The following is a 22288-nucleotide window of genomic DNA, read 5'->3' on the forward strand; positions in this document are numbered from 1 at the left end:
TTAACCAGCCTGTAGAGTAAACAGCAATTAAGGGCCCTGCCCCACGGGAGAGGAGGACTCCTGGGCTCCGGGCTGGGTCAGCGAGGAATTGGCTGCTCATCTCTGTATATTTAAGAATTCTAGTTGATTAGAGAAAAAAACCACGCTAGGCCCAGTGAGGCCCACAGGGAGACTGGGAAGCAGCCCGGGGTCCATCTCCTGTCCGGCTGAACTGGGCAGCATGGTACAGTCAGTGTCCGCGCTAAGCCAGTGAGTGGGTAGGTATGCTGAGGCCAGGCTCCCCACCGACCCCGGGCTGGGACACAGTGGAGCAGTTGGGCCTGCAGCCCCCCTGGAACCACCTGCATCCCCCTCTGCATTCCCCCCCCTGAAACTGCCTGCATCCTCCAATGCATCCCCCCTGGAACCGCCTGCATCCCCCTCTGCATCCCTCCTGGAACCGCCTTCATCCCCCCCTGGATCCTTCCTGGAACCGCCTGCATCCCCCCCTGCATCCCTCCTGGAACCGCCTTCATCCCCCCCTGCATCCCTCCTGGAACCTCCTTCATCCCCCCCTGGATCCTTCCTGGAACCGCCTGCATCCCCCCCTGCATCCCTCCTGGAACCGCCTTCATCCCCCCCTGCATCCCTCCTGGAACCTCCTTCATCCCCCCCTGCATCCCTCCTGGAACCGCCTTCATCCCCCCCTGGATCCTTCCTGGAACCGCCTTCATCCCCCCCTGCATCCCTCCTGGAACCGCCTTCATCCCCCCCTGCATCCCTCCTGGAACCGCCTGCATCCCCCCCTGCATCCCTCCTGGAACCGCCTGCATCCCCCCCTGCATCCCTCCTGGAACCGCCTTCATCCCCCCCTGGAGCCTTCCTGGAACCGCCTGCATCCCCCCCTGTTTCTCCCCTGGAACCACCTGCATCCCCCACCGCATCTCCCCTGAAACCGCCTGCATCCCCCCCTGCATCCCCTCCCGCATCCCCTCTGGAACTGCCTGAATGCCCCCCTGCATCCTCCCTGGAACCGCCTGCATCCCCTCTGGAACTGCCTGCATCCCCCCCTATATACCCCTGAAACTGCCTGCATCCCTCCCTGCATCCCCCCTGGAACCACCTCCATCCCCCCCTGCATCCCCCTGAAACTGCCTGATTCCCCCCCCCCCCCCGAAACCTCCTGCATCCCCTCTGGAACCACCTGCATCCCCTCCTGCATCCTCCCTGCATCCCCTTGGAACCGGACTCACTTGGTGGCAGGCCCCCATTTTGGGGCAAAAGAGCTGCACTTGTCGGTTCTCTATCTGAGCCAGGGACCCAACAGCCACCCAGCCTGAGCACAGGCCTGACCCCACAGGCTGCCGGCTGGGCGCCCTGAGCAGGGCCTGGGCCTGAGAACTGTCGCTCAGCCTGACCTCCCTGAACTGCTTCTGCTTGTCGCCCAGCCCAGCACTAGGGCCTGGGCCTATTGACGGCGGCTCGGCCTGGAGCCCGGCCTGAGACTTCTAGCAGCTCGTTGCCCTGCCCTGGTCAAGGGCCTGGGCCTCTTCGCAGTCACTGCTCCTGAGCAGAGGCCTGAGTGACTGGGCTACGTGTCGCCCTGCCCTGAGCTGGGAACCGGCTGCTGCTCGGCCGGAGCAGAGGCCAAGTCCTGGGCTCTGTGGTGCCCACCATGAACTAGGGCTTGGGCATCTTGACAGCTGTCCAATCCAAGCATAAGCCGGAGAACACACACTGTTGTGGGACCAACTGAAGCAGGGCTGGGCTGGGGGGGGGGACGGTTGTTCGTCGGGGGAAGGTGACCAAAACCCTGAGGGGAGAGGGAAAGTCGGATACTGGGAAGAAATGCAGAGAGGAAGGAGCAAGAAAGGAGGAGCCCAGTTTCCAATGGAGAAGATAGGACGATCAACTGGTTACCTGAGGTGTTTGTACACTGATGCGAGAAGCCTGGGCAACAAAAAGGAAGAACTGGAGGCCCTGGCCCAGTCCAAGAAATATGATTTAATTGGGATAACAGAGACTTGGTGGGATGACTCGCATGACTGGAGCACTGTGGTGGAAGGGTATAGACTGTTCAGGGAGGACTGGGCTGGCTCTGCGGGCTCCTCGGGGTGGAAGCTCTCCTGAAGCCCCTTGATTGACCCCCCCCTCCAGATGGCAGCCTGCGGCAAGTGCAGCCGGTCTGATGGCCGAGTGCTGTGATGTGCCCAGTGTGGGCACTCAGGGCACTCCAAGCCAGGACTGGTTTGCAAGTGGGGCACCCCTGAGAACTGTCTGTCCGGGGTGGGGGTCGGGACCCTTTAAGCACAGCCCTCGGCAAGTCTGCTTCCGGACAGCCTTAACCTCGGTTCAGGGTCCACTTAATGTGGACATGCTAGTTCGAATTAGCAAAACGCTAATTCGAACTAGTTTTTTAGTCTGGATCCATTAGTTCGAATTAGCTTAGTTCAAATTCTCCAAAGCTGTCCCCTCTCTTCAGTGTGGAATCTTGTGCTTTTAGGAATCTAATAACGGCTTCTAAAAGAACTCCCAGTTTTCATTCCCATTTTTTCTGTCTACAAATTCCCTTCTGAACACTTCTGCTGAAGATTTGCCTCGCCTTTGGGTAATAAGTCATTTTAAAGGTGTAAGTATCTATTAACGTTACTAGCTGGGGACTGTTCTCTCTCTCTGGAATATAATCAGAGGATGTTGTGAAGACCAGGGTGCTGTAGCCTTCCCGTTGCGAGGAGGGGAGTGGGGGGCTGGGCATCAGCCACTGTGCCCCAGGGAGAACTGACCACTTCTCTTCTGTCTCCACAGCTGCACCAGATGTTCGTACAGGAGCATCACCCCGCCCGGGTCATGCTCCCGCACCCGCAGCCTCAGCAGAACCATTGCAACACGGCACAGGCATCTGGGGGCCCTGTGAGCCCTGCACCGCACCAGCCAGGCCTGGGTGCAGGAGGACCTGCAGCTCCACCAGGAGCAGCTTGCTCAGGACCGTGCCATGTGCTCAAACCTGCAGGCCCTGCTGCAGAGCGTGCTGCCCCGTGATGGTCCTGTGCCTGCTGCCCACCCAACTGCTGTTCCTCCTCCCACTCCTGCCCCCTCCCAACTCTTACTCTTCAATCTCCACACCCCCCACCTCAACCTCTGCACCCTCCTCCCCATCCCCCGGGGATGCCGAGGCCCCCGCACCCGCCATGGTGGGAGACATGTGACCCAACGAGCGCCCCACCCTGAACCCTAAGATACCCCTCCCCTTTCTTCTCCTTGTCTCCCCCTCCCCTCTCCCACCCTCTCTCTTGCCCTCTCCCACCTCCTTTCCCCCGTCTACCCAGAGTTTCATTTCCCCTCCCCAGTTGTGTTAAATAAAGACAGTTTCTAGTTCTGAAAATATGTTTATTTTATTTGACATCAGGAAGGGGAGGGGGCTAGGGAAGGGTAAGTGGAGGAACGAGAGGGAGGAATGGGGCACAAGCCCCCAGTGGGGCAGACCGGGAAGACTGTTAGTGCTCCTCAGGGTGGAAGCTCTCCTGCAGGGCTCCCCTGGATCCTGACAGCCCCTCGATGGTCCTCCCGGATGGCAGCCTGCAGACAGTGCTTCCAGGCTGCCGGCAACGTGTCCACGAGAGGCAGCAGAGTCCCCTGGGGCAGGTCTGGTTCCATTTTACAGAGTGCTGTGGTGTCCCGAGTGAGGGCAAGCAGAGCACACAGAGACACAAATGCTTTGCTGTCCCTCAGCGAGGTGGACCAGGAAGCAGAGAAACCTGAGAACTGTCTGTCCAGGATGGAGAGGTCGGATCCCTTTAAGCACAGCCCTCGGCTAGCCTGAGGCAGCAGACCCACACAATAAGTCCGATCCTGATGCCCTGCTGGCACTGGTTCCGGCCAGCCTTACCTTCGATTCAGGGTCCACTCAATGTGGACACACTACTTCAAATTAGAAAAATGCTCTTTTGAATTAGTTTTTGTGTCTAGATGCGTTTATTTCGATTTAGCTTATTTCGAATTAACTAATTGGAAATAAGTTAATTCGAAATAGTACTGTACTGTAGACATACCCTTACAGAAAAAAAACAACAAATGATCTGGTAGCACTTTATAGACTAACAAAAGGTGTCGATGGGATTATGAGCTTTCATGGGCACAGCCACTTCTTCAGATCACCTGAAAAAATGGGCTGTGCCCACGAAAGCCCATGATACCATCTACTTATTTTGTTAGTCTGTAAAGTGCAACCAGGGTATTTGCTGCAATTAATTAGGGTGTAAGAGCACAAGTTTTCGTCTGCTACAACTCACTTCCTTGGATGTTGAAGGAAGGAAGGAAGGAAGGAAGGAAGGAAGGGTTGAAATGCTGAAAGGAATGAAATACATACAATTTTAGACATGTTGTAGCAGAGATGGAATAAACTGGTTTGGGGAGGTTCCATTTCTTTCATGCCCACTTCTCCCTACGGCTCCAGGAAAAAACGTTAGGTCCCTTTGAGACTAAAGCGCCCAAAGAGTCTTTCCCAGACCTGTTTGGTCCTCATCCCAAAGATTATGGGGTTGAGCATGTTGGGCATCAAGAGACACAGATTGGCAAAGAGGATGTGGAAATGCACAGGAACGTTCTGTGCAAAACGTTGCAAGAGGGAGAGGAAGAGACCTGGGATGTAAAAGGCCACAATGGCGCAGAGGTGGGAGCCGCAGGTCCCAAAAGTCTTGAGCCGGACGTCCTTGGTGGGGAGGCGGAAGATGGCCCTGAGGATCTGGGTGTAGGAAATGACAATGAAAGTCACATCCAGACCATTTACACAGAACAGCACAAAGAGACCGTAGTCGCTACTGGCGTGGGTGTCGCCGCAGGCCAGACTTACCACGGCGATATGAGCGCAGAATGGCTGAGGGATGAGGTTGGTTCTGCAATATGGCCACTGCCTCGCTAAGATGAGAAAGGGCAGGGTGATCACGGCACCGCGCAGCACCACGGCCAGGCCAATCTTGGCCACAATGGGGCTTGTCAGGATGGTGGAATGTCTCAGGGGATGGCAGATGGCCACGTAGCGATCCAACGCCATGGCCACGAAGATCCCAGTCTCTATCACTGAGAAGCAGAGCACAAAGTACATCTGGGTGAAGCAAGCACTAAAATCGATCTCCCTGGAATTGAACCAGAAGATGCTCAGCGATTTGGGCAGGATGGACGTGTTCAGGACCAGGTCGGTGATGGCCAGCATGCAGAGGAAATAGTACATGGGCTCATGGAGGCTCGGCTCCGTCTTCACAATGAAGAGGATGGTGGAGTTCCCTAAGAGGGCGATGGCGTACATAGCCCCGAAGGGGATGGAGATCCAGACATAGAACGGCTCCAATCCAGGGATGCCCAGCAGGATGAAGGTGGAGGGGTTGGTGAAGTGGGTTCTGTTGGTATCTGACATGGAGCAGAGGAGGTGCAGATCTCTGAGGCAGAACCGTGTCTTCTGCACATACAATACGATCCCCTGAGTGGCTGTATGGTCACAGCACAGATGTCTGGATGGAGAGACAATGTTAATATGACACATGGCATGCACAACTGGAGGCTGTTCTCAGGGGCAAAGCCGATTGGTCACCCGTCACCCACTGAAAAACGACACTTTCAATATGCAGATCAGTTAATTTGAACAGTGGACCCTACTAATGCCCTATTCTATGTCATTGCTACATCTTGTGGTGCGGGACAGGCACTCCCAGCAAACAGGAGTGGTCATGGCTGTGCCTTATTGCTCCTTAATACAGGGAATCCCAGGCTGGGTGTTCCATGCTGCAGGGAGTTCCTCATTCACCTGGGGGTTCCAAAGTTGATGGTGGGTCAAAATCCCAAACTTTGCCATGACATGTGACAGCAACAACTTCCCAGGTGAAAGAGACGTCAGAGAAACCCCTGGCTGTCATGGACAGCAGCTCATTCTCCTGCTTATGCAGAGCTGGGGCCAAGCAAAGACCCTGTTCAGACCCCTAATTGAAGGATGGAGACTAACCGGCTCTGGACATAGCTCTGGACACGCCCATTCCCTTTAAAACTCATCGCAGGGAGCAAAGGGATTTCTGAGTCTCAGAGAATGGAGGATACAATAGGAGAACAAACGGAAAAGTCGGGGACTGTTGGATGTGGAGAAGAGACGAGGAAGGGGAGCAAACACAAGGAATTGATAATATTCAAAAGAGAGAGAACAATCCCCCGCTAGTAACGTCTATAGATACTTATTCCTTGAAAATAGCTAATGACCCAGCAGCAGATTATCAGCTAAACTGCTTCTAGAGAGAAGGACGAGAGTGAAAACCAGGAGTTCTTTAGATAGTTAAACATTTCCACACTGAAGAGAGGGGACAATTTGGGGACATGCCTTGCTAACTGGCAAAGGGAAAGCAGCCATGTGGAGGGAAGAAAACAAATGAGCACAAGAGAAAATAGATTGAAAATCACACACTCTAGGAACTAGATGCACACAGTTAGGATCAAAGCAAAAATGACAGGACAGGAGTGTGTTAAATGTACAGCATGAATAGAGGAGAGAAAGCTTTCAAACAACAAACATTTGATAAGGTTAGGATACAGTGGAAGGGCTGGTATGGGAGTAAAGAGAGAAAAGACCAAGAATATCTATCTCGCCAGTCAACAACATAGAGAACAGGCCTTATAAAATAAGACTTCTTTCGTCCTTTAATGGGAGCGCATGTTTGGTTGATCAGGGGAAACCTGCAGATGCAACAGACTTCAAATTGTCCAAGGCATTCGTTTTAGAAGGGTGGAATATTCCAATGAAAAACTCCGCTCGACACAATTCCAGTGGAGTACACAGCAAACGGACTACGCTCTGGCTAAACGCTGAATCTCAGAAAGCCATCGTCAAGGAGCGATGGTCAGCGAAAGGGCAGTATCTAATGGGGTTCAGCTGCGACCAATATTAGCCCTGATTTGATTTTCTATTTTCATCAGTGATCTGGAAGTAAATAGAAACTCACTGCCGATGAAAGTTGTGGATGACACAAGACGAATTTGGGGAGAGCTTCCAAAAGATCTCACCAAACTAAGGGATTGGGCAACAAAACGGCAAATGAATTTTAATGTTCTTAAATGTAGTTTAATACACAATGGAAAACATATTCCCAACTATATATTCACAATACCATGGGGACTAATTTGGCTCCAACTACCCAAGAGAGAGAGATCTTGGAGTCATTGTGGGTAGTTCTCTGAAAACATCCACGCCGTGTGCAGCGGCAGTCAGAAAAGCAACTAGAATGTTAGAAATCATGACAAGAGGGACAGAGAATAAGACAGAGAATATCTTAGTGCCTCTGTATAAAACCACGGTGCCCCCGCATCTTGAATACTGTGTCCAGATGTGATCACCTCATCTCAAAAAAATCTATCTGCATTAGAAGAGGTTCAAAAAAGGGCAACAAAAATTATTAGGGGTTTGGAATGGGTCCCATGTGAAGAGAGATTACAAAGACTTGTACTTTTCAACGTAGAAAAGAGGAGATTAAGGGGCGATATGATAGAAGTCTATAAAATCATGACTGGTATGGAAAGAGTGAATAAGGAAAAGGTATTTACTTATTCCCATTACACAACAACTCGGAGTCACCAAATAAAATTAACCAGGCAGCAGGTTTAAAACAAACAAAAGGAAGTTTTTCTTCACTCATCGCACATTTAACCTGTGGAACTCCTTGCCAGAAGATGTGGAGAAGGCTAGGACTTTAACAGGGTTCGAAAAAGTGCTAGATAGATTCATGGGGGTTGGGTTCATCAATGGCTGTTAACCAGGATGGGTAGGAACGGTTTCCCTGGCCTCTGTTTGTCTGGAGGTGGGTGACGGGGGGGCGTCATGTGAGGATTACCTGTTGTGATCCCTCCCTTTGGGGATCTGCTTTGACCACTGTGAGCAGACAGGACACTGGACGAGATGGACCATTGGTCAGACTCAGTCTGGCCGCTCTGCTGTCCTTAGGAGGAGGACAGGGCAGGTCTGAGAATTGATCTGGAGCATTTGGTGAGCTGGGACCGATGGACTGCCACCCCTGCCCGCAGGGTTCCTCAATGTAAAACCCTGGCGGGGACCATGCCTGAGTCAGGGGGCTGCATACAGGGCAACTGGGAGGAACGTCTGCACAGGAGCTCTGACGGGCGACTGAATTGTCCTTTGCCACATTAAACCCTCTGAGTCCATTGATAAATAACAGCAGGTGGCCAGCTGGGGCGAAGGCAACAGGGCCGGCAAGCCCGCTAGGGGCAGCACAGGACGGAGCCAGAGAGGCAGGAGCCCCGCGGCAGCCCCCTGGAATGTGGGGCGGGGGCAGGAGCCCCGGGGTTTCCTCCGTATGTGCGGAGCTTTGTGGCAGCAGCTGGGCAAGCAGCCCAGCCAGGTTTTGGGGATAGGGGAGGAGGGCGAGGCAGGGTAGCAGCTGGGGCAGCCGGCCAAGAGCAGGCGATGGGTTTTGGGGGCCGGTGGCAGGAGAGCTCCTCTGGCCTGGCAAATTCTCTCGTTCTGGCCCGGTGAGGTCCCAATGGTGCCGGACCAGGGCGGTCCAGCTGTCACGTTGCTGGATTTGGAGGGAAGCAGCCAGATCGCTGCTGCACCCCTAGGTGGGGGCGTTGGCCCCAGAAATCTGTATGAAAGGGAGCCATGTGGGGTATTGAATGGGAGCTTATCGTTTGTTGATCTTATGTGCGCTATTTATGTGAGTGTATAATGTCTGTGTAGGAATCTGTAATCTGTGTGGAAGCTGAATATTTCTGTGAATGTGGTTGAGCATGGCTATGGACAGGCTGAGTAGGGAAGCCCTGTGGAACAATGGCACTTGATGGCCCAAAGACACACCTAAAGCAGGAGGGCGGAGACCCAAGAGCTGCCAGCAGAGAGGCTGAGGACCAGGTGACCGGCTGAGACCAGAAGAGGCCAGGAAGGAGTATAAAGAGGCCATGTGGTCGATGCCATTTTGTTCTCAGCTCAGCACTTCATCCCAGAGGCAGCACTGCAGGGACTGAAGAGCCCGGAAGACCTGTGAACCCATCCTGATCGCAGGATGTGCAATAAGGACTTTTAACCAGCAGCTGCAACATCTCTGCTAGAGCCTGCATCGAGGACTGGGAGATTCGGTGCATGTAACGTACTGTACTTTAATAACCTTACTCTCAGGCTTTTCTTTCTTGTAATAATAAACCTTTAGATATAGATTCTAAAGGATTGGCCCAGCGTGATTTGTGGGTAAGGTCCAGAGGGTAAATTGACCAGGGATCTGTGGCTGGTTTCTTGGAACTGGACAGAACTTGTTCGGGGTAGGTGGGATTGGGTGCTAGGACCCCCCACCTGTGTATAGGCCCGGGGCCATCTGGGGCACGGATATTGCTGGGGTGTCGGAGGGGTTTTGCTCGGGAGGCTTCAGGCAGGCAGCTGAAGCGCTCTGTGGGACTGGTTTGTGGCCTGTTCAGAGAGGTCACCAGTCGGGGGCTGTAAGGAGCCCCGGATTTGAGCAATTTGCCCTGAGCGGACGCCCTCAGCTGTGCCCAGACACGGCCCGGTCCACCACACCAGCCTGCACCGTGTCTCACAAGGGACCAATTCTGAAAGTGCCGTGAGCAGAAATCAGCCTGGCCCGGGTGGTTCCAGCGGGGCCCTAACAGCCCTCGGCCCCTCCCTGCACCAGCCAGCAGTGAGAGCCAGGCACCGAATGCGAGAATTTCCCCTGGCTCCAGGACAGTCTGGGGAACAGGAACGCGGATCCCGGTGCACACGGCTGGGTCTCCAGGTCTTTATTGGCGTCTCCCTCCAAGGGGAGATTTACCTCCGAGTGGCCTGAGCAAACTCTGGGCCTAGGGCCCAAATCGTGGCCTCGCTTTGCCCATCGATGGACACCCCCCACCCTGCCGTGTCCCTGCGCCACGGACATGCAGCCACCGCGGAGCTGGAGCAGGTCAGTGGGGTCGGGCTCAGGCACAGAGGGACGTTGTGTGATACTGGAGCAAACTCACCCCGGTCGGAAGGGCCCCGAACGTCTCAAGGAGAAGAGACTCACCCTCAGTCGGGCCAAGCCCCCGTCGGCCTGGATTTGGCAAACAGGGCAGCTCCTCATGAAGAGACGGCGCCTGTGAGTGCTGAGAGGGACGTGTCTTCCCCGGGACCCCACTCAGGCGGCCGCGTCCCCGCCTCTCTCAGCCCAGCACCTGCAGGAACACGCCGCGCTGAGAGCCGGCAGAGGAGAGGGCATTCTTATAGCACAGTGCTGGGCCGGCCCGGGGGATCCCTCAGCCTCTGGGAGAAGCAGCGTCTGGACACAAAGAGGCTGCAGACCAGCCTGTCTGGGCTAATTACCCAGCTGTAGGAGCAATCAGCAATTAAGGCCCCTGCCCCACGGGAGAGGAGAACTCCTGGGCTCCGGACTGGGTCAGCGAGGAAAAAGCTGTTCCTCTCTGTCCACTTAAGAATTATAGTTGATTAGAGAAAAACAACCCAGGGATGCGTTTCCAGAGAGTCTGATAGCACCGAACGGCCAGGAGTGATGGGAAGGCGGCAGACAGGCAGATCTGCACACACAAGACTGACAGGAAACACGATTTTCTGCAGGCACAAGGGCTTCTCGTTAAGGCCCCACAGATCCATGATTCTCCCCAGTACTTAGCCTGAACCTTGGCAGCCCCTTCCCTTGAAAGGCCTTGAAATGACGTAGGAAGGGCAGTGTGTCAGGGAGCTCAGATCCCCTTTCTACACAAAGGTAAACTGAGGCACCGGGCGACATGAATTGGAAACTTCCACAGACTCTGTCTTTGGTAAAGGCCCCTTTTGCTGGGAAAAGGAGAAGTAACTGGCTCGAAGGGCTAATACATCAGTGTAAGAACAGACACAGCTCCTGTGTGTAACAAACCAGAAAGGGGGAGGCAGGGAGATGAGGGGGTAACAGCTGGCTCCTTCCTTGAAATTCACAAGAAAATCCTGGTGGTGGTTTCACTTCAGTGTAAAACTGGGGGATTAATCACCCGACAGGGAAGCGATTGCTCAGATGTGGCTGCACCTACAGCCAAAGGAGGCTGCACCGTGGCTGTCGGCCCTTCACACCCTTAACTCTGCCCACCAGCAGCGCCTCCGTCTGCCCTGGGCTCAGCTTCAGCCAGCTGGTCCTGCAGAGAACGTGGCCGCCCCGGTAGCTGTGGTGAGGCCATGCGGAAAGGGCGGCAGGAGTTGGGGGTGACCGGCAGGAGTTGGTGTGTGAGTCCATGTTGTATGGCCAGCGCCCATGGTGCATGCACAGAGATATTGAAATGTGCCAGGCAGAGGATTGACCCTTGTGGGACTCACCACGGAGGGGTCTCGTGCTGGAGCAGCATTTTCCCACCATCACTCATTGGTTGTGTCCCTCCAAGAAGGATTTGGGCCATTTCAGAGCATCCCGCTGGACTCTTCTGACTGTTGGGTGAGACAACGGCGTCCCATTGCCCACACACCTGTCGTCCCTTCCCTTCTCCTTCTCCATTGTAAAGATGGGCCCTACGGTTTCCTCTTCCAGTTCTTGGGACCTCTCCTGCCTGTTCTCAGAGATGCTGGCCAAAGGCTCCTGTGATGCTATTGGATGGTGCTATGACCCCTAGATCACTGGTCCAACCTATAGTGAGGCAGCTTGGCCTCCCCCTGACCTGGGGAAGAACTCACCAGGGCGTCCTGGGAAACAGAAGGGCAGGGAGTATCAAGGCTGGAGCTAGAGCTCAGTTGGGCTCCAGCCATGGATAGAGCCAGATGCCTTTGCCGAACTCCTGCATCCCCCCCTGCATCCCTCTGGAACCACCTGCATGCCCCCCTGCATCCCTCCTGGAACCGCCTGCATCCCCCCTGCATCCGTCCTGGAACCGCCTGCATCCCCCCCTACATCCTCCCCTGCATCCCTCCTGGAACCGCCTGCATCCCCCCTGCATCCTTCCTGGAACCGCCTGCATCCTCCAATGCATCCCCCAGGAACCATCTGCATGCCCCCCTGCATCCCTCTGGAACCGCCTGCATCCCCCCTGCATCCTTCCTGGAACCGCCTGCATCCTCCAATGCATCCCCCAGGAACCATCTGCATCCCCCCCTGCATACCGTCTGGAACGGCCTGTATCCCACCCCCCCGCACCCTTCCTGGAACCGCCTGCATCCCCCCCTGCATCCCTCTGGAACCGCCTGCATCCCCCCCTGCATCCTCCCCTGCATCCCCCTGGAACCTTCTGCATCCCCCCTGTATCCCTCCTGGAACTGCCTGCATCCCCTCTGTATCCCCCCCTGCATCCTCCTGAAACCGCCTGCATCCCCCCCCTGCATCCCCCTGGAACCACCTGCATCCCCCCCCCTGCATCCCCTCTGGAACCACCTGCATCCCTCCCTGCATCCCCCTGGAACGCCTGCATCCCCCCCCCTGCATCCCCCTGGAACCGCCTGCATCCCCCCCTGCATCCCCTCTGGAACCACCTGCATCCCTCCCTGCATCCCCTCTGGAACCACCTGCATCCCTCCCTGCATCCCCCTGGAACGCCTGCATCCCCGTCCTGCATTCCCCTGGAACCGCCTGCATCCCCCCCTGCATCTCCTTGAAACCACCTGCATCCCCCCCTGCATCCCTCTGGAACCGCCTGCATCCCCCCCCTGCATCCCTCCCTGCAGCCCTCTGGAACCGCCTGCATCCCCCCCCCTGTATCCCCCTGGAACTGTCTGCATCCCCCCCCTGCATCCCTCTGGAACCGGACCCACTTGGTGGCAGATTCCCCGTTTCAAGGCAAAACAGCTGCACTTGTCGGTTCTCTATCTGAGCCAGGGACCCAACAGCCACCCAGCCTGAGCACAGGCCTGACCCCACAGGCTGCCGGCTGGGCGCCCTGAGCAGGGCCTGGGCCTGAGAACTGTCGCTCAGCCTGACCTCCCTGAACTGCTTCTGCTTGTCGCCCAGCCCAGCACTAGGGCCTGGGCCTATTGATGGCGGCTCGGCCTGGAACCCGGCCTGAGCCTTCTAGCATCTCGTTGCCCTGCCCTGGTCAAGGGCCTGGGCCTCTTCGCAGTCACTTCTCCTGAGCAGAGGCCTGAGTGATGAGCTATGTGTCGCCCTGCCCTGAGCTGGGGCCCGGGTGAACCGGCTGCTGCTCGGCCGGAGCAGAGGCCGAGCCCTGGGCTCTGTGGTGCCCCACTATCTGGCTGGCCCTCTTCCCGGATCATTAGATTGTTATAGATTTATGTTCTGAAATAACACAAAAACGCGCCTTCCTCGTAAAATGAGGATTACCAATTGCGCAAAAAGCCCATTGTTCATTCGATTTACTCTCAAAAGAACGTGCTTCTAGTGTGACCGTATCTCAAGTTTTGTCGGAAAAACAGTGGGTTTTCCAACTAAACTCTGTGGTCTAGACATAGACCTGTTCCGACAATTAATAGCTATTTCTTTTGCTGGTATGTATATCTTGGTTTGTGTCATTTCCACTTGAATTCATCTGATGAAGTGGATTTTACCCACAAAAGTGTATGATATTATAAATATTTTTGTGAGTCTGTACGGTGCCATATGACAGCCCATTTTTTAAAGCAAAATGCAGGACAATGTAGCACTTTAAAGACTAACAAGATGGTTTATTAGATGATGAGCTTTCGTGGGCCAGACCCACTTCCTCAGATCAAATAGTGGAAGAAAGTAGTCACAACCATATATACCAAAGGATACAATTTAAAAAAATGAACAAATATGAAAAGGACAAATCACATTGCAGAACAGAAGGGGGATGCGGGGGGGTGGGAAGGGGGAGGAAGGAAGGTAAGTGTCTGTGAATTGATGATATTAAAGGTAGGGAGAGTGGGATGTTTGTGAGTTAATGGTATTACAGGTGATAATTGGGGAAACTGTCTTGGTAATGGGTGAGAAAGTTCAAAGACTTGTTAAGTCCTTGTTGGTAAGTGTCGAATTTTAACATGAATGACAGTTCAGAGGATTCCCTTTCAAGTGCAGATGTAAAAGGTCTTTGTAGCAGAATGCAGGTGGCTAAGTCATTTAGAGAGTGTCCTTTCTGGTTAAAGTGGCAAGAAACTGTTTTCTCTTTGTGATCTTGTCTGATATCTGTTTTGTGGGCATTAATCCTTTGGCGAAGTGTCTGAGATGTTTGTCCAATGTACATAGCAGACGGACACTTTCGGCACATGATAGCGTAGATTATATTTCTGGATGCGCAGGAATATGTGTTCTTGATCTTATAACTCACTTGGTTAGGTCCAATAATGGTATCAGCAGAATGAATATGTGGACAAAGCTGGCAACGGGGTTTGTTGCAAGGGAAGGTACCAGGGTTGGTATTAGTGTGGTATGTCCTGTGGTGGTTGGTAAGAATCATCTTGAGGTTAGGTGGTTGTCTATAGGAGACTATGGGTCTGTCTCCCAGAGCCTCTTTGAGTATGGTATCCTGTTCCAATATAGGCTGTAGTTTATTGATAATGTGTTGGACAGGTTTAAGTTGGGGGTTGTAGGTGATGACAAGTGGTGTTCTATTGTTGGTTTTCTTGGGTCTGTCTTGAAGTAGATGGTTTCTAGGAATAATATCAGCAATTCACAGACACTTACCTTCCTTCCTCCCCCTTCCCACCCCCCCGCATCCCCCTTCTGTTCTGCAATGTGATTTGTCCTTTTCATATTTGTTCATTTTTTTAAATTGTATCCTTTGGTATATATGGTTGTGACTACTTTCTTCCACTATTTGATCTGAGGAAGTGGGTCTGGCCCACGAAAGCTCATCATCTAATAAACCATCTTGTTAGTCTTTAAAGTGCTACATTGTCCTGCATTTTGCTTCAACTACCCCAGACTAACACGGCTACATTTCTATCACTATTCTACATGCAAGGCACTACATTTTTTTAAAATTACAGACAAACACGGTTACCCCCAAGACGATAATATCTAGTTTTATAAACTTAGCACTGACAAACATAGATGTTTCCCCGATGTCTTTACTGTCTTTTATCCATTTTCATGACTTCCAATAGGTATTATTTTCCCTTTTCCCTTTTCCCCATTTCTCTCATATTCTTCTGCCTCCAAATGGCTGTCTTCGTTCTGCCACTTAAGGAGGCTTTTCTCCAAAGCTGTCCCCTCTCTTCAGTGTGGAATCTTGTGCTGTTAGGTATCTAATAACGGCTTCTAAAAGAACTCCCAGCTTCATTCCCATTTTTTGTCTACAAATTCCCTTCTGAACACTTTTGCTGAAGATTTGCCTCGCCTTTGGGTAATAAGTCATTTTAAAGGTGTAAGTATCTATTAACGTTACTAGCTGGGGACTGTTCTCTCTCTCTGGAATATAATTAGAGGATGTTGTGAAGACCAGGGTGCTGTAGCCTTCCCGTTGCGAGGAGGGGAGTGGGGGGCTGGGCATCAGCCACTGTGTCCCCAGGGAGAACTGACCACTTCTCTTCTGTCTCCACAGCTACACCAGCTTCTCGTGCAAAGTGGATCACCCCGCCCGGGACATGCTCCCGCACCCGCGGCCTCAGCAGGACCACTGCAACACGGCAGGGGCACCGGGGGCCCTGTGAGCCCTGCACCGCACCAGCCAGGCCTGGGTGCAGGAGGAACTGCAGCTCCACCAGGAGCAGCTACCTCAGGACCATGCCATGTGCTCAAACCTGCAGGCCCCACTGCAGAGCGTGCTGCCCCATGTCGGTCCTGTGCCTGCTGCCCCCCCAACTGCTGTTCCTCCTCCCACTCCTGCCCCCCCTCCCACCTCTTCCTCCTCAACCTCCACACCCCCCACCTCAACCTCTGCACCCTCCTCTCCATCCCCCGGGGATGCCGAGGCCCCCACACCCACCATGGTGGGAGACATGTGGCCTGACAAGACCCCCCACCCCACACTCTAAGATTCCCCTCCCCCTTCATCTCCTTGTTGCCCCTTTCCAGATCCCTCCTCCCAATTTTCCCCCTCCCCTCTCCTGCCTCTCCCACCTCCTTTCCCCCCTCTACCCAGAGTTTAATTTCCCCTCCCCAGTTGTATTAAAGAAAGACAGTTTCTAGTTTTGATAATACACGTATTTTATTTGACATCAGGAAGGGGAGGGGGCTAGGGAAGGGTAAGTGGAAGGACGAGAGGGAAGAATGGGACACAAGCCCCCAGTGGGGCAGACCGGGAAGACTGTTAGTGCACCTCAGGGTGGAAGCTCCCCTGCAGGGCCCCCCTGGATCCTGACAGCCCCTTGATAGTCCTCCTGCATGGCAGCCTGCAGACAGTGCTTCCAGGCTGCCAGCAACGTGTCCACGAGACGCAGCAGAGTCCCTGGGGGCAGGTCTGGTTTCATTTTACAGAGTGCTGTGGTGTCCTGAGTGAGGGCAAACAGAGCACACAGAGACACAAATGCTTTGCTGTCCCTCAGCGAGGTGGACCAGCAAACAGAGAAACCTGAGAACTGTCTGTCCGGGGTGGGAGTGGGGTCCCTTTAAGCACAGCCCTCGGCTAGCCTGAGGCAGCAGCCCCACACACTAAGTCCGACCGTGATGCCCTTTTGGCACTGGTTCTGGCCAGCCTTACCTTCGTTTCAGGGTCCACTCAATGTGGATGCGCTATTTCGAATTAGAAAAATGCTCTTCCGAATTAGTTTTTGTGTCTAGATGCGCTATTTCGATTTAGCTGATTTTCAATTAACTAATTCGAAATAGGCTAATTCAAAATAGCATTGAAGTGTAGACATACCCTTACAGAAAAAAACAACAAATAGTCTGGTAGTACTTAATAATCAAACAAAACATGTCAATGGGATCATGATCTTTCATGGGAACAGCAAACTTCTTCATATCACCTGACGAAGTGGGCTGTGCCCATGAAAGCCCATCATACCATCTACTTATTTTGTTAGTCTATAAAGTGCTACCAGAGCATTTGTTGCAATTTATTAAGGTGTAAGTGCACAAGTTTGTGTGTGCTACAACTCACTTCCTTGGATGTTAAAGGAAAGAAGGAAGGAAGGAAGGAAGGAAGGAAGGAAGGAAGGAAGGAAGGAAGGAAGGAAGGAAGGAAGGAAGGAAGGAAGGAAATGGTGAAAGGAATGAAATACACACGACTTTAGAAATGTAGTAGAGATGGAATAAACTGGTTTGGGGAGGTTCCATTTCTTTCATGCCCACTTCTCCCTACGGCTCCAGGAAAAAAAGCGCCCAAAGACTCTTTCCCAGACCTGTTTGGTCCTCATCCCAAAGATTATGGGGTTGAGCATGTTGGGCAATAAGAGACACATACTGGAAAAGAGAACATGGAAATACAGAGGCATGTTGTGTGCAAAACGTTGCAAGAGGGAGAGGAAGAGACCTGGGATGTAAAAGGCCACAATGGCACAGAGATGGGAGGTGCAGGTCCCAAAAGTCTTGAGCCGGGCGTCCTTGGTGGGGAGGCGGAAGATGGCCCTGAGGATCTGGATGTAGGAAATGGTAATAAAAGTCACATCCAGACCATTTACACAGAACAGCACAAAGAGGCCGTAGTAGTTACTGGCGCGGGTGTCGCCACAGGCCACGCTCACCACAGTGATGTGCGCACAGAATGGCTCGGGAATGAGGTTGGTTCTGCAATATGGCCACTGCCTCGCTAAGATGAGAAAGGGCAGGGTGATTACGGCACCGCGCAGCACCACGGCCAGGCCAATCTTGGCCACAATGGGGCTTGTCAGGATGGTGGAATGTCTCAGGGGATCACAGATGGCCACATAGCGATCCAACGCCATGGCCACGAAGATCCCGGTCTCTATCACTGAGAAGCAGACCACCAAGTACATCTGGGTGAAGCAAGCACTGAAATCGATCTCCCTGGAATTGAACCAGAAGATGCTCAGCAATTTTGGCAGGATGGTCGTGTACAGGACCACGTCGGTGATGGCCAGCATGCAGAGGAAATAGTACATGGGCTGATGGAGGCTCGGCTCCGTCTTCACGATGAACAGGATGGTGGAGCTCCCTAAGAGGGCGATGGCGTACATAGCCCCGAAGGGGATGGAGATCCAGACATAGAATGGCTCCAATCCAGGGATGCCCAGCAGGATGAAGGTGGAGGGGTTGGTGAAGTGGGTTCTGTTGGTATCTGACATGGAGCAGAGGAGGTGCAGATCTCTGAGGCAGAACCGTGTCTCCTGCACGTACAATACAATCCCCTGAGTAGCTCTAAGTTCTAGGGTGATGGTCACAGCACAAATGCCTGGATGGAGAGACAATGTTAATATGAAACACGACATGCACAACTGGAGGCTGTTCTCAGGGGCAAAGCCGATTGGTCACCCGTCACCCACTGAAAAACAACACTTTCAATATGCAGATTAGTTAATTTGAACAGTGGAGCCTGCTAATGGCCTATTCTATGTCATTCCTACAACTCGTGGTGGGGACAGCTTGACAGGCACTCTCAGGAAACAGGCGAGTTCACACTGGTGCTGCCTTATTGCTCCTTAATACAGAGAAACCCAGGCTGGGTGTTCCATGCTGCAGGGATTTCCCCATTCACCTGGGGGTTCCAAAGCTGATGGTGGGTCAAAAGCCAAAGACATGTGACAGCAGGAACTTCCCAGGTGAAAGAGACATCAGAGAAACCCCTGGCTGTCATGGACAGCAGCTCATTCTCCTGCTCATGCGGGGCAGGGGCCAAGCAAAGACCCTGGTCAGACCCGTAATGGAAGGATGGAGACTAACCGGCTCCAGACACGCCTCCGTTTGAGTCACCCAGTCTCTCTAAAGGACATTGCAAGTAGCAAGGGGATTTCTGAGCCTCTGTGAATGGAGGATACGCTATGAGGACAAATGGAAAAGTCGGGGACTGTTTGATTTGGAGAAGAGACGAGGAAGGGGGAATGTGAGGGTGGGGAGCAAAACACAACATGGAATTGATTATATTCAAAAGAGAGAGAACAATCCCCCGCTAGTAACGTCTATAGATACTTATTCCTTGAAAACAGCTCATGACCCAGCAGCAGATTATCAGCTAAACTGCTTCTAGACAGAAGGACAAAAGTGAAAACCGGGAGTTCTTTAGATAGTAAAACATTTCCACACTGGAGAGAGGGGACAATTTGGGGACAGGCCTTGCTAACTGGCAAAGGGAAGGCAGCCATGTGGAGGGAAGAAAACAAATGAGCACAAGAGAAAATAGATTGAAAATCACACACACAAGGAACTAGATGCACACAGTTAGGATCAAAGCAAAAATGACAGGACAGGATTGTGTTGAATGTACAGCATGAATAGAGGAGAGAAAGCTTTCAAAAAACAAACATTTGATAAGGTTAGGATACAGTGGAAGGGCTGGTATGGGAGTAAAGAGAGAAAAGACCAAGAATATCTATCTCGCCAGTCAACAACATAGAGAACAGGCCTTATAAAATAAGACTTCTTTCGTCCTTTGATGGGAGCGCATGTTTGGTTGATCAGGGGAAACCTGCAGATGCAACAGACTTGGAATTGTCCAAGGTGTTCATTTTAGAAGGGTGGAATATTCCAATGAAAGACTACGCTCGACACAATTCCAGTGGAGTACACAGCAAACAGACTACGCTCTGGCTAAACGCTGAATCTCAGAAAGCCATCGTCATGATCAGCGAAAGGACAGTTTATAATCTGGTTCTGCTGCAACCAATATTAGCCCTGATTTGATTTTCTAATTTTATCAGTTATCTGGAAGTAAATAGAAACTCCCTGCCGATGAAAGTTGTGGATGACACAAGACGAATTTGGGGAGAGCTTCCAAACTAAGTGATTGGGCAACAAAACGGCAAATGAAAATTAATGCTGATAAATGTAAAGTAAATGCACATTGGAAAACATAATGCCAACTATATATACACAATATAATGGGGACTAATTTGGCTCCAACTACTCAAGAGAGAGGTCTTCGAGTCATTGTGGATAGTTCTCTGAAAACATCCACGCAGCAGCAGTCGAAGAAGTAAATACAATGTTAGGAATCATTAAAAAGTTGGAATAAGACTGAGAATATTTTATTGCCTCTATATAAAGCCAGGGTACACCCACATCTTGCATACTGCGTACAGATGTGGTCACCTCATCTCAAAAAATATCTATTGGCATTGGAAAAGATTCAGAAAATGATTAGGGGTTTGGAATGGGTCCCATATGAAGAGAGATTAAAAAGACTTGGACTTTACAGCTTAGAAAAGAGGAGACTAAGGATATGATAGAGGTCTATAAAACCATGAGTGGTGTGGAAAGAATGACTAACGAAAAGTTATTTACTTATTCCCATAATTTAAGAACTAGGGGTCACCAAATGAAATTAATAGGCAGCAAGTTTAAAACAAAGAAAAGGAAGTTTTTCTTCACTCAGCACACAGTCAACCTGTGGAACTCCTTGCCAGAGGATGTGGTGAAGTCTAGAACTTTAACAGGGTTCGAAAAAGAGTTACATAGATTCATGGAGGTTGGGTCCATCAATGGCTATTAGCCAGGATGGGTAGGAACGGTGTCCCTGGCCTCTGTTTGTCTGGAGGTGGGTGACAGGAAGGGCATCATGTGAGGATTACCTGTTGTGTCCCCTCCCTCTGGGGCACCTGGTATTGGCCACTGTCGGCAGACAGGACACTGGGCTAGATGGACCATTGGTCTGACCCAGTCTGGCTATTTTTATGTTCTTAGGGGTGACAGTGAGGACTCCAGGCGGGGACCAGGCCTGAGGCAGGGGGCTGCATACGGGGTAACTGGGAGGAACGTCTGCACAGGAGCTCAGACGGGCGACTGAATTGTCCTTTGTCACATTAAACCCTTTGAGTCCATTGATAAAGAACAACAGGTGACACATTTCTATTTGCAGGCGGGACCTCCAAAATCAGCAATCTCCAGCCCAGCAACATCCACCCCGGCAGGCCCATGGATGCTCCAGGACCAGAGACCCGGGAGCCTGATGGCAGGAAGGCCAGCTGGGGCCAAGGCAACAGGGCCAGCAAGCCAGCTGGGGGAAGCGCGGGACTAAGCCAGTGTCCCGTGGCAGCCCCTTAGATTGTGCGCCTGGGGCCGGAGCCACGTGGCTACCCCCAGATGTGCAGAGCCAGAGCCTGTGCTGCCCACAGAGCCGGCAGCAGCTGAGCAAGCAGCCCGGCCAGGTTTTGGGGATGGGGAAGGCAGGGTAGCAGCCAGGGCAGCCTGCCAAGAGCAGGTGATGGGTTTGGGGGCCAGTGGCAGGAGAGCTCCCCTGGTCTGGCAAATTCTCTCGTTCTGGCCCGGTGAGGTCCCAATGGTGCCGGACCGGGGTGGTCCAGCCTGCACCGTGTCTCACAAGGGACCACGTCCTGAAAGGGCCCTGAGCAGAAATCAGCCTGGCCCTTGTTGTTCCAGGGGGCCCTGCCACTCCCAAGCTTCCAGCAAAGAAGTCAGTCAGCAGCCACCTCCCCTCCCCGCCAAAAAGCCAGAGCCAACGGCGCCATTTCCAGAGAACGCGGGGGAGGGGGCAGCCACTGTGTGCACCGGAACATGGCTTGCTTCCCGACCTGTTCCCCTCGCTCCTGGATAGTCCGGGCAACAGAAAGAAAATCAACTCGCATCCCAGTGCACATGACTCGGTCTCAAGGTCTTTATTGGCGTCTCCCTCCAAGGGGAGATTTACCTCAGAGTGGCCTGAACAAACGCTGGGCCTAGGGCCCAAATCGTGGCCTCGCTTTGCCCATCAACGTACACTCCCCACCCTGCCGCGTTCCTGCGCCACGGACATGCAGCCACTGCGGAGCTGGAGCGGGTCAGCGGGGGTGGGCTGGGGCACAGAGGGACGTGTGTGATAATGGAGCAAACCCACCTCCGGTGGGAAGGGCCCCGAATGTCTCCGAAATGTAAAAAGAAGAGACTCACCGTCAGTCCTGCCATGTCTCCGTTGGACTGGCTGGGCAAACAGGGCAACTCCTTGGGAAGAGACTGTACCTGTGAGCTCCAAGAGCGACGTGTCTTCACTGGGAACCCCCCACAGGCGGTCGCGGCCCCGCCTCTCTCAGCCCAGCACCGGCAGGAACACGCCGCACTGAGAGCCGGCAGAGGAGAGGGCATTCTTATAGCAATGCGCTGGGCCGGCCCGGGGGGAATCCCTCAGCCTCTGGGAGAAGCAGCATCTGCAAAGAGGCTGCAGACCAGCCTGTCTGGGCTTCTGGGCTAATTACCCAGCTGTAGGAGTAAACAGCAATTAAGGGCCCTGCCCCAAGGCAGAGGAGAACTCCTGGGCTCCGGGCTGGGTCAGTGTGGAATTGGCTGCCCATTTGTGTATATGTTAGAACTATAGTTCAATGGGGGAGAACAAAACCTCTGGGTACTGCCTAGGTTTCCCGAGAGTC

At 52.9% G+C, this 22288-nt stretch overlaps 1 protein-coding gene across 1 annotated transcript; it reads right to left on the reverse strand.

Moving 5' to 3' along the window:
* Nucleotides 1-4441: 4441 nt before the first annotated feature.
* On the reverse strand, nt 4442-5389 carry LOC142818966 (olfactory receptor 52R1-like). Its single transcript, XM_075902455.1, has one exon. It carries the CDS (start codon nt 5387-5389, stop codon nt 4442-4444), a length of 948 nt encoding a protein of 315 aa, XP_075758570.1.
* Between the last annotated feature and the right edge of the window lie 16899 nt (nt 5390-22288).

Source organism: Pelodiscus sinensis, chromosome 1, assembly GCF_049634645.1.
Source record: "Pelodiscus sinensis isolate JC-2024 chromosome 1, ASM4963464v1, whole genome shotgun sequence".
Taxonomy (NCBI): domain Eukaryota; kingdom Metazoa; phylum Chordata; order Testudines; family Trionychidae; genus Pelodiscus; species Pelodiscus sinensis.

Bases quoted from the DNA above. Each gene is read 5' to 3' on its own strand.
- LOC142818966 (XM_075902455.1), bottom strand. From the start codon at position 5,389: ATGTCAGATACCAACAGAACCCACTTCACCAACCCCTCCACCTTCATC.